This window comes from Pongo pygmaeus, chromosome 3, assembly GCF_028885625.2.
Source record: "Pongo pygmaeus isolate AG05252 chromosome 3, NHGRI_mPonPyg2-v2.0_pri, whole genome shotgun sequence".
Classification (NCBI taxonomy): Eukaryota; Metazoa; Chordata; class Mammalia; order Primates; family Hominidae; genus Pongo; species Pongo pygmaeus.
Window position 1 is genome coordinate 2,106,427 of NC_072376.2, and position 13,510 is coordinate 2,119,936.

Here is a 13,510-nt window from a genome sequence, read left to right on the forward strand (position 1 = left end):
GCAGAGGAGCACGTGGGACGGGAAGAGTCTGGAGGGGCTGCTTGGAGCACTGGCTGTCTCAGGGAAGCCAGCCTGTTTGCAGCCACTGGTCACTAACCTGCAGGAGGCTCATGGGAGAGACCTTGTGGCCTGAGAACATGTGACCCCAGACTCCCGCGGGTCCTCGGTGGCCCCTAGGCTGCATCCATGGCGGAGGCCTGCAGTGGGTGGGCAGGTCTTCTCATAGAGGGGCCCCTCTGGTCCTCCTGATGCATCAGTTGGGAACACAAGCTCCAGGGGCCTCAGTGCCTGCGGGGAGGCTGTGTTCTCTCCATCTCAGTACAGGGCTGCACACTGGGCTGGCCTGGGAGGACGGTGCACGCCCTGGGCCATGGCTTCCTAAAGTGAAGGGAGCCAGCAGGGGGTGACACCATAGGGCGTCAGAGCTGGTGGCTTCTTGGACACCTGCCGGGGGGAGCAGCTGCTGAGCCACGAGGGAGCCCCCTCCCCTGGAATCCATGGGAGAGGGAGCCGGGAGTGCCTACCCACGCTGGAGTGTCTGGCCCAGACCCAGCCTGGGTCACTCCCAACTGGGAGCGCTCAGCCCTGCCCCGGCCAAGTAGCTGGGGGTTGTGGACGTGGCACTTCCCACTCACAGGAAGAATTCACTCAGACAAGGATGAGGAAGGCTTTGCACAGGCATTTACTCCAGGGGATGACAGGCCACCCCAGCCCCAAAGGGTTAATGCGTCCTGGGGCGTGCAGAGCTGGTGACCTTGGGGAAGGCCACACAATGGACTGCTGGAAACCAGTTCTCTCCTCCCACTGTTGCCTGGGGCTACAGACAAAATGAAGGCGAAAAATGCGGGGGTGGGGGCTGGGTGCTGACAGGGGACCCGGGGGTAGCCAGGCTGTTGCTGGGAGACTCAGTGCGACATGGGCCTGGCGGAGGGCCCCAGACCTCCTGCAGTGGCACCAGGTGTCCCCATGAGCGGCCGGCACTCAGGCTCACCTTGAGGGGTACCTGCAGGTGGCAGCCAGAGGTGAGCCCCAGGCCTGGGCCAGCCACCCCCAGCCACCTCCCAGACCCCAAGCAGGGGGACAGGGCCTATAGCACACAGGTGCACACATCCAGATACATGATCAGCCAGCCACATGCACACATGTGCATACACGTGCACACTCACCACACTCGCCCAGCAACAGGCTTATGCCACATCCACCTCCCAGTCACGACACCTCGATCTTGGCGGAGGTTCCCCCACCTGCCAGGGCCTCTGTGCCAGTGGGTAGGCCGCGGTCAGCAGACAAGGTGCCCTTGGATGGGTGGGTGTGTCCTGGGGCATCCTGTGCTTGTCCCTCAGGGTCCTGCCCCCGGGAGGATTGGTGGCTCCTAGAGGCCAGGAGAGCTCTCCCGGGGGTCCCTGACCTTAAGTGGACCAAGCCTTCACAGCTCTTGACAGGGAGGGAGGGGTCCAGCCCCGGCTGCCGTCCCTGTTCACTGAAGTGAGCAGAGTCGGGTGGGGCCTCCACTGCTGTGCCTGCTGCGGAGTGGCCATCTCGGGGCCAAGGCCATCTTGGGGCTGGGGCTGCACCCTTTGGCCTGGCTCTTCTGCCCTGGGGGTGCTGGCCTTCCCTCGCCCTGGGCTCCGGGAGACCGGGCAGGCTTAAGTGTCCCCTCACCTGAAGCTGCAGCTCCAATGCCTGCACCTGTTCCAAGGACTCCATGGTCCTCCTGACGAGAGCTAGAGTGCGGAAGAGAGAGGAGGCCCTGCTGGTCTCTTGGCCTTGGGGCCTGGGAGCCAAAGACAAGAGAACTTTCAGGCCCGAGTCCTGCCCTGACCCCTGAGCCCCCTTGTTTCCTGTGTCCACTCGGTCACCTGAACCAGCTGTGGGACCTTAATGCCCACAAGCAGCCCCTGAGTGCCCAGCCCCTGAGGCTGAATCCAGCTCCCCCTGGCCCCATCCACAGTCCAGGATGCCTCTCGCAGGCCCCTTGGCCCTAGCTGCAGCCCCTCCTCCTGGCCTGGTCCACCACGCTGCACTGGCCCTCACCCCTACCCTTCCCGCTCAGCTCACCCCAGCTGGGGGCCGTGGGGTGGGGCAGGCGTCATGCCAGCTCTGTTCCAGAGCCACTGGGGCTAGGAGGATGGGAGAGGCACAGGGAGCCCCCACCAGCCAGAGCCACCAGGCACACGAGAACCCCCCATCCCCACTACCGCCTGGTGAAGTCTGAGGCAACAGTGGCTTTGTGCCACGGGCAGGCTGGCCCTGTTGTGGGGGCCTGGATCACCATGCAGCAGTGGGGCTCAGAGCCCTATGAAAGGGAAGGCCTGGGCAGGGGCCGGGGGCGGGACCCGCTAGCTCAGGCTTTCTCAGGGTTTGCTGTGAACCCTCGAGCCCCTGGATAAACATTCCTTCAGTCCTTTTGTGCTGTGTGACACTGCAATGCAAAGATGGCGGCAGGAGCCCCAAGCCGTGGTGGGCGCCACCTCACTTTCCAGCCCTGCTGGCCCCAGCAGAGCGAGGGTCTCCCTGGGGACCTGTCCCTGGTGTGTCCTGAGCAGGGCCAGCGGCCACCCAAGCTCTGTGGCCCTCAATGTCTTCTGTGCAGGAGCCGGTCACTGTCTGCAGGCAGTTGTTGGCCGGCAGGTGGGCACATGGCCCATGTGCATGGTGGGGAGCCCTGCAGAAGGACCTGGGCCTCCCTGGGGACCTTCTTATGGGGGCAAGGCTGGAGAGCTGGCCCAGGCCAAGCTGGACCATTGGCTCCTCATGCTGGCTGGGGCTACCCTGAGTGTGCAGAGAACTGGTCCCTCTTCTGTGCCTGGTGGGGTGGTGCTGTTGACTGAGCTCGTGATCCCAAGCAACTGCTGCTCAGAGAGGGGCAGCAAGCGTGGGGCTGAGCTGGCACTCGGCTGGAGCGCTCCCTGTGGGGCCCTCGGGAGGGCAGGCAGGACAGAGATGCCGGGCGCTACACGCCGCCTGGGAGACATGACCTGACCCCCAGCCCTTCAGGGATGGTGCGGGCCCCGCCCGACCCCTGGTTCCCCAGGCCCTGCAGTCCCTGGCCCCGAGTGCTCCCGAGAGAGCAGAGCACAGGCTGCAGCCTCAGGAGCTGCCAGGCCAGCTGGAGGAAGCTGCTCCCGGGAACAAGGCCGTTTGGGAACGTTTTCTTTCCTTTTTTAAACTACAGCTGAGCACACGTTATACTTGTTAAATGGTCACGTAAGATGGGTGTGTTTTCAAATGAGTGGCTGGACATAGTTTTCAAGTGGCAGAGCCCTGCTTCAGGATGGAGCGGGCTGGGTGGGCCCCAGGGATGGGAGCCTCACACCCCTAAGGGTAAGGCCTGGAGAGGGCGGGGCTAGGAGGGCACGGCAACCACCACTCGAGAGTTGGTGCCTGAAGCTTCCAGCCCTGACGCCCCCGTGCCTCTTCTCCCAACGCGTGAAGCTGCCCCGGCTGTTTACAGACCTGGCCTGGAGAACTGGGGGCACAGGTCCATGTGGGCACCTGCTCTCACCTCTCCCCTGTGAGGCCAGAATGGGAGCCTCCATGGGGCCAGTGGCTGGGTGCTGTGGGGAGGTCCTGGCCCTCCCAAGGGAGAGAGAAAGAACCCCTTGGGCTTCCCGCTGGGGGTGATTCTGCCTGAGCTCACTCATCTATGGGCCGTGTAGCTCAGCAGAGAGGTGTGGCCTGTGGGACAGGACGGGACCCAGGCCTGAAGTCTGTGCTGAGCCTAGGGGGCCTCAGTGACTCCAACACCCCAACAAGAACACCTGCTGCCAGCTCCGCAGCCCCCAGCCAGCCCAGGTGGCCCCAGTGCCCACTCCCCATCTTTCTAGACCCCCAAGACATAGAGGCATTGGGCCTCAGACAAAGCAGCCTTGGGTGTCTGCAGCTGCTGTCCCGAGTTCCAGTCAGCTAGAACACCTGGTGCTCTCTGAGGGGCTGGTGGCCCAGGGTGGAGCCCACTTGGGCCTTTCAAGGGTCCCCAAACCCAGGCTGGCCCCTCTGCCTGCTAGGACCCAGGTGACACAGCAGCATGAGGTGGGTCAGGGGCCATAAAAGGGAAGACAGCGGGGGGCCTTTCCTGGGCTTTGCCCATGGGCATGGAGCCTCCTCTTCACTGTCTGTGGCGTCCAAGCAACCCTGTGTTGCCCCAGGCTACCTGCACACTCCGGGATCTGCGGATCTTCCACTTCAAACAGCAGCTCATCATGGATCTGGGCCACCAGCCTGGCAGGGAGGAAAGAAGTCACCCTGGGAGGCCAGGACTGTGGGGCGGGGGCTCAGGGGCGCATGCAGAGGCAGGGGCCCATTCCCAAGGTTTCTGAAAGGTGGTTCTGGCACTGGGGCCCAAGAGGATGTGGCTCCGTGAGGCATGGGGAGGACCCAGCCCATGGGCACCACTGCCTGAGGTCACCCACTGTCACCAGGACAGCTCTGGGGAGCTGGGAGAAGGGGCAATAGGGAGACAGTCTGGTTGGAAGTGACTGGTCAGCTGCGAGGAAGCAGGTGGCACAACCAGCAGGAGGGGCTGGGCGCCCCGTGTCTGCCCCTCCCAGGTTGGTCCCGTCTGGTCTAGGCAGGGATGGAAAAACAGCCCCTCGTGAACTGTTGTGGGGGCCCTGACATGGGCCGAGCCTCGAACAGCATCATGGGTTCTTGCGCCCTCAGGGCTCCTCGGAGATCTCGCTCTGGTGAGCATCCAGCCAGCCCCAGCCAGGCCTCAGCCAAGCCCCACCCTTCCCCAGCCTCCTTCATGGAGCCCCTCAGGTGCCCCTCCCAGGGCGTCAGCAGGGAGAGCAAGTGGGACCCGAGTGGAGGAGATTCAGGGGAAATGCACTGCCAGGGGCAGGTCCCTGGGGCGGGGCTCACAGATTCAAGCGCAAGCGTGCACAAGGCGGACGGGTCATGGCTCCGGGTGATCAGCTCTTAAAGGCCCGCGCCACACTGGCCACACAGACCCCGCCGGGGCCACATGCTCCTTGGAAACGGGTGACACACACCTTGGGCAGATGATGCCTCAAATCTTGGTGATGTGAGACCTCTGCAGAGGCCTGCTGCCCCCAGACCTACTGCCAGCCTCTCCTGTGGGGTGGACACAGGCAGCTCACCTTGTGCCCCAAGGAGGGGACGTGCGGTGTGGGTAACTTGCCCCCGGGAGGGGACGTGCGGTGTGGGTAACTCACAGGATAAGCTGCTGGGAAGGATGGGGTGTCAGGGGGTCCCACGCACTCTGTTCTCTGTGTGACCATGACTCTATCTCCTGGATCGAGCCTTCAGGGGCAGGGGTCATATCCTATCTTTGCCCCTGCTGCCCGTCCTTGGCTGGCACAGATGGGCACAGCGGGCCCAGGGCCCTAGGGAGCTGGGCTGCATGTGAGCCCTCACCGGGCAGTAGTCACGGGTATGTGACGGAGAGCCCCAGCTGGGACGAGGGGCAGCCTTCAAGCCCCAGGGTACAGGTGGGCTGTGCTGGCACTTTCCACAAGGGATGTGGACTTTGCAACAGAGATTTCCGGTGACCTACCCCAATCCACCCTTCCTCTCTTTCTTCATGTTGGCCCCTTTGTTGCTGGGTGGGGTGGAGGTGGGGCTGTGTCCCCAGCTACAAAGGACATTTCCTAGGCTCTCTCTCAGGCAGGGTGGCCCAGGACTGCATTCCCTTCAACTTCCAAGGAGCCCATTTTTTTTTTTTTTCCTTAGCAGGGAGGGAGGTAAGGAGTGGGATGGAAAAGGAGACTCCAGGAAAGCTCCTAAAAGGGAAGGCTCTTTAAAGGGCTGACTGTAAAGGGCTGCCGGGGCAGATGCTCTTCTGACAGCTACTACTTTCTCCTTTTGCCGCAAGGTGTGACGGCTGGAGCAGCAACCTCCATCATAGCACCAGGAGGGAATGGCCAGGGAGCCAGAGGGACTTTGGTCCTGCTGCTGTGAGCCTCTGAAACAAAGCAACTAGTGTTCTCTGGACTTCTCATGATGGGAGAAAAATCTGCCTTCTGGAGTCTGAGCTGCTGTAGCTTGGGCCTGTGTCCCTGACGGCCAAGTGCACACCCTCCTAGGTGTACATCCACAGGACACTACGTGGGCCCAGACAGTGGTACAGTGGTGCTCACACCCTCGAGCAGTCTGCCCCCAGGGAGGGGGAGGCGGGCCTGTGCTTTATGTGCAGCCTCTGGCCAGGGGCCGTGGGCACTGCCCTTCCAGAAGTCAGAGGGGCGACAGAGCCCCAGGCTGTCAGCACCAGCAAGCTTGTCTTAAACTAACTTCAAGGCCTCGGGCAGAAGTCTTTGTTTCCCAAGAGGATTTACTTTTCAAATGGGCAGAAACCTCAGAAAAGGCACTTGTAACTTTTTCCAGATTTAGCAGAAGCAGTTTTCACACTTCTTGAAATTACATTGTGAAATTCTGAGCTGCTGGTGCGGCAGGAACCTAAGAATAGGTGTAGTTGTCAGTCACTCACACATCATTCTCGCAGCCACTGAGACATGACCGCGCTTCTAACTGGGAAATGGGGCACAGGTGAAAGAAGAAGGACATCTGTCGTCTCCGTGTGGGGTTGATGAATGCAGGGCCTTGGATCCTGTTGTGTTCCGGAAGGGAGTGGATCTCTGGTGCAACTTCTCATCCCTGTTCCTGAGAGGGGTTGGCCACACAGCTGCCATGTTCTGTATCTGAATGGCCTGACTGAGATCACTGTACCAGTAGGAGAATGTTCCAGAAGAGCCTCACCGCATTGCCTGTCTGGGGCCTGCAGGGGCAGCTGCCTTGCAAGGGATGCCCCCAGCCCTGCTGAACTGCTCTGTGGACTCGTCCTGAGAGTGTGGGCGCATGGTGGCCTCATGCAGACCCGCCTTGAGAAGGCCCAGGGGAGGGATCATCACAGCACTGACACGTTCTGAAACCCAGGAAGGCCTTTTCATAAAGGGCCTGCATCAGAAGAGACAGACAGGACAGCTGAGCCACAGCACAGAGGCCTGTGAACGCTGGCCACCGGCCTCCTGCTCCGAGCCCAACCTCTCTGGTCTTTTTAGGATCTGGAGCAAGAGGCACGAATGAATGCCATTTCCCTGTCACAGGGACTGTGGGTGGTGAATGCGGACTGTCCTGTGGCCCCAGCCCACCTGGGCAGACCCTTGGGGTGGCCAGATGAATCTTCTCCTTCTTTTTTTTTTGTTAGACAGAGTCTCACTCTCGCCCAGGCTGGAGTGCAGTGGTGCGATCTCAGCTCACTCTAGGGGCACCATGTGCCTCCCAGTGATCGAGATTCATGCCTGGTGCTTCAGGCAGAGATGTCCGGTCACACTGAGCCTGCACCCGTCCCTTCCAGACGCCATCCACAGCCTTTCACGTTACTCCTGGAAGAACAAATCACGTTCACAAAACACAGACCGTGGGGTGCCCAATATTCCACACGAGTCTGCTTTGCATTTTGCTATGAGAGGCATTGCCTCGTGACAGCCAATGGCTGATGATAGAAGGATGACCAGCGGGTAACTGCGTTCCTGAGTAAAAGTGTCTGTATCCAGCTTTTAGAAAGACTCAGTCAGCAACAGAGAGAGACCTCAGCTCCTCACATGCCAACTTCCTTTATCAATTCCACAAGGGCTGAAAGTGAACCAACTTTTTCTTTTTTTGAGGCAGGTTCTTGTCCTGTTGCCCAGGCTGGAGTGCAGTGGTATGATCATGGCTCACTGCAGCCTCGAACTCCCAGGCTCAGGTGATCCTCCCACTTCAGCCTCCTGAGTAGCTGGGACTACAGGTGTGCACCACCATGGCTGGCTTTTTTTTTGTAGGGACAGGTTTCATTATGTTGCCGAGGCAACACATATGTTGGTCACAAATTCCTGAGCTCAAGTGATCCACCCGACTCGGCCTCCCAAGCGCTGGGATTACAGGTGTGAGCCACTGCGCCCAGCCTTGAATCAACTTTTCTAGACTTGCAGTATCTTAGAGGCAAGACCACCCTTTGGCTTTCAGTTCCTGCCAAGATGGAAACTAGCACAAGCTGCTCAAATCCTGAGAGAAGCTATAATTTACCTGCAGAAACTGTAGAAGTGAGCAGGATGCATGGATTTCAGGACACCATGAGAACACCATGGGGCACTAGAGGCTGCCTGGCATCAGTGTATTTGCGTGTATGTGTGTGCATGGGTTGTGTGCATGGGTGAACACGTGTGTGTGTTCACGTGTGTGCATGTGTATGGGCGCACGTGCTTGTGTGTGCATGTGTGTGCATCTATGTATGTGTGTGTGCATGCATGCATGTGTGTTGGGAATGAATGCAGATGGCAGTGAGATGGGGCAGAAGAGAACTGAGAGTGAATCTTATTATTATTTTTTTTTTGCTAGAGTCTTGCTCTCGCCCAGGCTGGAGTGCAGTGGTGCGATCTCGGCTCACTGCAACCTCCACCTCCTGGGTTCAAGCGATCCTCCTGCCTCAGCCTCCTGAGTAGCTGGGACTACAGGCGTGCGCCACCACACCTGGCTAATTTTTGTGTTTTTAGTAGAGACGACATTTTGCCATGCTGGCCAGATTGGTCTCAAACTCCCGACCTCAGGGTGATCCACCCGCCTCGGCCTCCCAAAGTGCTGGGATTACAGGCGTGAGCCACCGTGCCCAGCCGAGAGTGAATCTTTGAATGCCCCACTCCTGCCTCCTGACCACTTCAGTTACTGCAAAAAGCCGCACTGAGAGCCCACAGCCCGGTGAAGCTGCAAGCAGAGCCCCTGGGGCAGTGCTTAGACCCTGCGGCCGGGGCGGGTCTTAGACCCTGCGGCCGGGGCGGGGCTTAGACCCTGTGGCTGGGGCGGGGCTTAGACCCTGTGGGGTCTCAGATATCCTCCCTCTCTGGGATGACAGCCTGGGCTTCGGTTTCCTTCTGGGCTTCTTTTTTTTTTTTATTTTTTTTTTTATTTTTTATTTTTTTCTTTTATTATTATTATTATTATTATCATTATTATACTTTAGGTTTTATGGTACATATGCGCAATGTGCAGGTAAGTTACATATGTATACATGTGCCATGCTGGCGCGCTGCACCCACCAACTTGTCATTTAGCATTAGGTATATCTCCCAATGCTATCCCTCCCCCCTACCCCCACCCCACAACAGTCCCCAAAGTGTGATGTTCCCCTTCCTGTGTCCATGTGTTCTCATTGTTCAATTCCCACCTATGAGTGAGAATATGCGGTGTTTGGTTTTTTGTTCTTGCGATAGTTTACTGAGAATGATGATTTCCAGTTTCATCCAGAAGGATGTGAACCATAAAAAATGATGAGTTCACATCCTTCTGGGCTTCTTTTCCCTGAAGGTTTTGGGTGATCGTGGGCCAGAGGAAGTACCTAGAGGGGCTGCAAGGGGAGGAGCCAGCTGGGGTTCGGTGGACTTAGGGACTACCCCCTCGTCTCCGTTGCTGGGCGTCACACCTTGGCCTGGGCAGGGCTATTGCTGGGGACACAGTTCTGCACAAAGTCGCAGAAATCACTGGAAGAGCACAGGCTTGAAAGCCACAGTGACAGGAGGGAGTTTGTGAAGACATCAGGAGGCCACTTTCAAAGAGAGATGAGGGATCTCTGATAAGGCAAAAAATCATGCCTTGAGAATGTAAAATAACATCAAAGGCCAAGAGAAAGTTGTAAAAGCTCAGATGGAAAAGAGCAGCCACCGGTAGGCAGGACCCACAACCCAAAGGCAGGGGCGTGCACACCGGGGAGGCCTGAGCCACATCTTATACTCTAGAAGCCTCTACCTCAGCCCACCCTGGGCTCCCCTCCTGGATGCATCTGCAGTGGCAGGTGCACCCTGGTCTGCAGAGGCTGCCCCCACGGGACTGGCACCAAGAGCTTGAGGGCTCTTAGGGTGGGGGTAGGAAAACGTCCATGGTGTGTCAGAGGGCGAGAGGCCCTTCCGGGGCTGACACTGTGGGGGGCTGGGGCAGGTTAGCTCCCAGAAGGGGCTCCGGGACTCCTGAGGGGATCCCCCACAAGGAGAATGAGGAGAGGAGGTGTCTCACCACTTGCAGCACCCCCAGGCCTTGGCTGGCAAGGAGGAGGTGGCTGGGCGAGGGCTGCTTGTACCCTGGATGCCCACACTCTTGAGGTATGTGCCCTGGGGGAATAACTGAGGCAGGGACAGAGAGAGCTGTGGCCTGGGGGGCAGCCACAGCAGAGCCCCCACCACCAAGGCACGTCTGAATGTTGGCTCTGGGCTCGGGGCTGCAGCCAGGGCTGGACGTGGGGCACACTGCCTGGCATTGGTGGCAGCAGCAGGTAGGAGTGGGGGCAGTTTGGAGTCCCCAGGGTCCTGCTCAAGGGGCTGAAGGGTTCGCCTGCCTCTGGGGTGGGCAGCCCCAAGGGGTGCCCCTGTGCTGTGCAGACACCCCGAGGAGGAGGGGTCTGGGGGAGACAGCATTTCTGTCTGGAGAGGCCTCATCTGCACCCCACGCTGGTGGATGTCTGGTTGTTGTCTGCATGCCTGCTGTGAATAGCCCCCAGGGCCTTCCATGGGCTGAGAGCCTCGGGAGGGGACGGGGGCCCGATAAGCAGAGATGGTGAGCAGTCAGAATCGCGAGCCCCCAGAGGGTCTTCCCACAGAACACTAACCCTCCCATCCAAGCCCTGGGAGACCGCCACCCACTGACCTGGCCGTCAAGGTGCGGGAAGCAGCCACTGCAGTGAAGACATGGATCATGGCCAGCTTGCAGAGGTCAGCAGCGGAGCCTATGGGGCGCGTGGTGCTGTCTTGAGGTCCCATGGCACACGGTTCATGGTGCACTCAGCATTTTGCACCATCGCCACAGCTCTCACGGTGCCTCCACACAGAGGTGCTGGCTCTGAGCTGTCTGAGTGCCAGGGCCACAGACGACTGCAGGCAGACACTTCCTCCTTGCTCCTCCCGCCCTCTTGCTCCTGCAGGGCACCTGGGTTTTGGGTGCCTTACTCCCGGAGGCCTCACCCCTGCCAGGCATGCATGGGGAGGATGGAAGGGCCTAGGCCAAGCGCCAAGGAACTGAGCTCCAGGCCTGGTAAACCCTTGAAGCCTCAGTTTCCCACCGCAGAGATATGGGGAACAGTACTGCCTGGGCCCAGCTCTTGCGGGAATCATCCTAGCTACAAAGATGACCGTGTCCCCTCACGCCCCCTGACAGTAACTGCCAGGCAGGACATGGGTAGTGTAAGCTCCTGCAAGGAGGTTTGTGATGAGCAGGAAATACCACAAACAGTGATCGGTGGGTGCCACCCAGCCCTGCGGCTGCTAAAACCCAAGAAGCAAATGGACACAGAACTACAGGGTAAGAGGCTTCTGGTACCTTGCACCACGAAGTTCACTGCCTGTCGCTCTGCTTGTGCCCGGAGTTGCTGGTCATGAGCGTGAATCCTTGGCAGGGGTCTCCTTCTGCCCATGATGGACACCACATAGCCTAAGTCACACAGAGCGAAAGCAGATGAGGGACAGAAACAGGTACCGCAGCAGGTACAGCTCCCTCAGGCCAGGTCCAGAGGCCCCAGAGGGACAGCCGCACTGCAGTGCAGACTCCAAGCCTCCCCTGGACCCTTCGGGTCTATCGCGGGAGCAAGTAGGCTCTGCAGTGGGAAAGCAAGGGTCTGCTGCTGGGCACTCTGCACTTTTTTTTTTTTTTTTTTTTTGAGACAGAGTGAGACTCTGTCGCCCAGGCTGGAGTGCAGTGGCACGATCTCGGCTCACTGAAGGCCCCTCCTTCTGGGTTTAAGCAATTCTCCTGCCTCAGCCTCCTGAGTAGCTGGGATTACAGGCGCCTGCCACCATGCCCAGCTAATTTTTTGTATTTGTAGTAGAGATGGGGTTTCACCAAGTTGGCCAGGCTAGTCTTGAACTCCTGACCTCAGGTGATCCAAAGCGCTGGGATTACAGTGGGGAGCCACTGCCCCTGGCCACACTCTGCACTCTCAGCTCTGCACTCTCCTGACTTCCAGCTGCACCTGGATTTCACACAGGACGAGGGAGGGCAGCTTTTGCAAAGCCATGCGGAGGCTTTGGGCCCAGGAGTAATTCTGGACTGTGTGGGATGGAGGAGAAAGGGGTCAGCCCACATCCTCAAGGAGGCGGATGTCTGAGTGAGGTCCACACCCTGCACTGGGCAGATCCAATCTTGTGTGGCCTGAAGTGTATGCAATTTGGGGGCTCTTTTAAAGAAAATGAACACACACTGTGTTAGCTGACTATATTCCTGACCAGTGAGGACTTCTGCTTTAACTAGGTGTGGGTGGGAAATAAATCCTCCACTTGTGACTGAGGATGAGAAGAATTTCCCACATCTATAATCATCATGAAAGTGACAAGGGATTGAGTACCTACTACATGCCAGGCAATATACAAGATTCCTAAGAGGGACTGGCAGTGAGGACACGAGAGAGCTTCTGCTCTGACTTGGTCCCTTTCAGCTCCTGCTGCTTTGTCGGTCTAGTGACTTTTGAGCGGATGCTGGGCATTGTGAATTTTATAGTTGTTGAATGCTGGGGTGTGCTGTCTTCCTTTTGAGGGTGTTTTGGCAGACTTAAGTTACTTGCCAATCATCTTGATCCTTTTGAGGTTTGCTTCTAAGCTCTGTTAGAGTGGATTTGGAATAGCTGTAATCTAGGGCTAGTCTAGACCTGCCTTTAAAGTGTGACCCTTCTGAGGCCTCTGCTGAATGTCCCAGGTGTCTAACAAGGACTGTCCGCTCTGGATGGTCAGAACTCAAACATCCCCCAGTTCCATGTGAACTCTGGAATCATCCAGATTACTGCTCCCAGCAGTTTTTGTGCCTAGTCCCGCAGTGTTTCACTCAATGTATGCGTATCTTAGTGTTTGAAAACAGACACACGGGGGAACTCCTTGAAGATTTACAAAGCTCTCTCTCTCTCTAGCTCCCTCCTCTCTGACACTCTGGCTTGCAAAATCCAGCTGCATCTGCCTCCCAAGTCTGGATCCATGTCTGCTCCACTCATCAGGACCACTCTGCAGTCTGCATGGCTCCCCCTCCACATGTGGGCTGTGCCTCTAGACACAAGGCATTCTTCGGACTCAGCTCATTTGCCTCTTTTCTCTCAGGGACAAGAGCAATCCGCTACCCACTATCTAGTGTTGGAAACGGCTGCTCCAGATATTTTGCCTGGTTTTCTGGTTCTTCATGGTGGGTGTAAACTCTGAAGCCAGTGACTCCCTTGTGACCTAAGGCAGAAGTCTCCTAACTCCATACATTTCAAACCTCATTTCTCCTCCACCCAGTGCTTCCAGTGCCAGTACCTGTAGTTCCTGTTCATATTCAAGATGCCCTCCGGCCCTGGCCCTTTGTGTTGATGCTCACATGGCACCAATGCTCCTGGAAGCCACTCCTGTGCCAGGATGGCTAGCACCACACCACACACAGAGAAAGCAGGGGACCACAGGAACACCAGCAGGAAAATCCGCATTAAATGAGTTGCCAGCTCAACCGGCTGTGGCCCCACGGATGCCACCTGGCATAGAAAGGTGTGTGGTGGAGAAAGAGTGGTGCAGGCAGC

The 13,510-nt window shown here is 58.1% G+C and overlaps 1 protein-coding gene across 2 annotated transcripts in view; it reads right to left on the bottom strand.

Annotated features, from left to right (window-relative positions):
* Nucleotides 1-659: 659 nt before the first annotated feature.
* The window catches only part of LOC129035766 (HAUS augmin-like complex subunit 3), a 169,224-nt gene continuing 156,373 nt past the window's right edge, over nucleotides 660-13,510 (bottom strand). For both annotated transcript variants that reach the window (XM_063664416.1, XM_054486565.2), the window contains 5 exons: nucleotides 11,299-11,409; nucleotides 10,630-10,708; nucleotides 4,154-4,221; nucleotides 1,663-1,724; nucleotides 660-1,003 (listed from right to left, as the gene is read on the bottom strand). In XM_063664416.1, coding sequence (XP_063520486.1) covers nucleotides 818-1,003; nucleotides 1,663-1,724; nucleotides 4,154-4,221; nucleotides 10,630-10,708; nucleotides 11,299-11,409 — 506 coding nt within the window. In that variant the 3' untranslated portion in view covers nucleotides 660-817. The remainder of the gene's footprint in view (nucleotides 1,004-1,662; nucleotides 1,725-4,153; nucleotides 4,222-10,629; nucleotides 10,709-11,298; nucleotides 11,410-13,510) is intronic.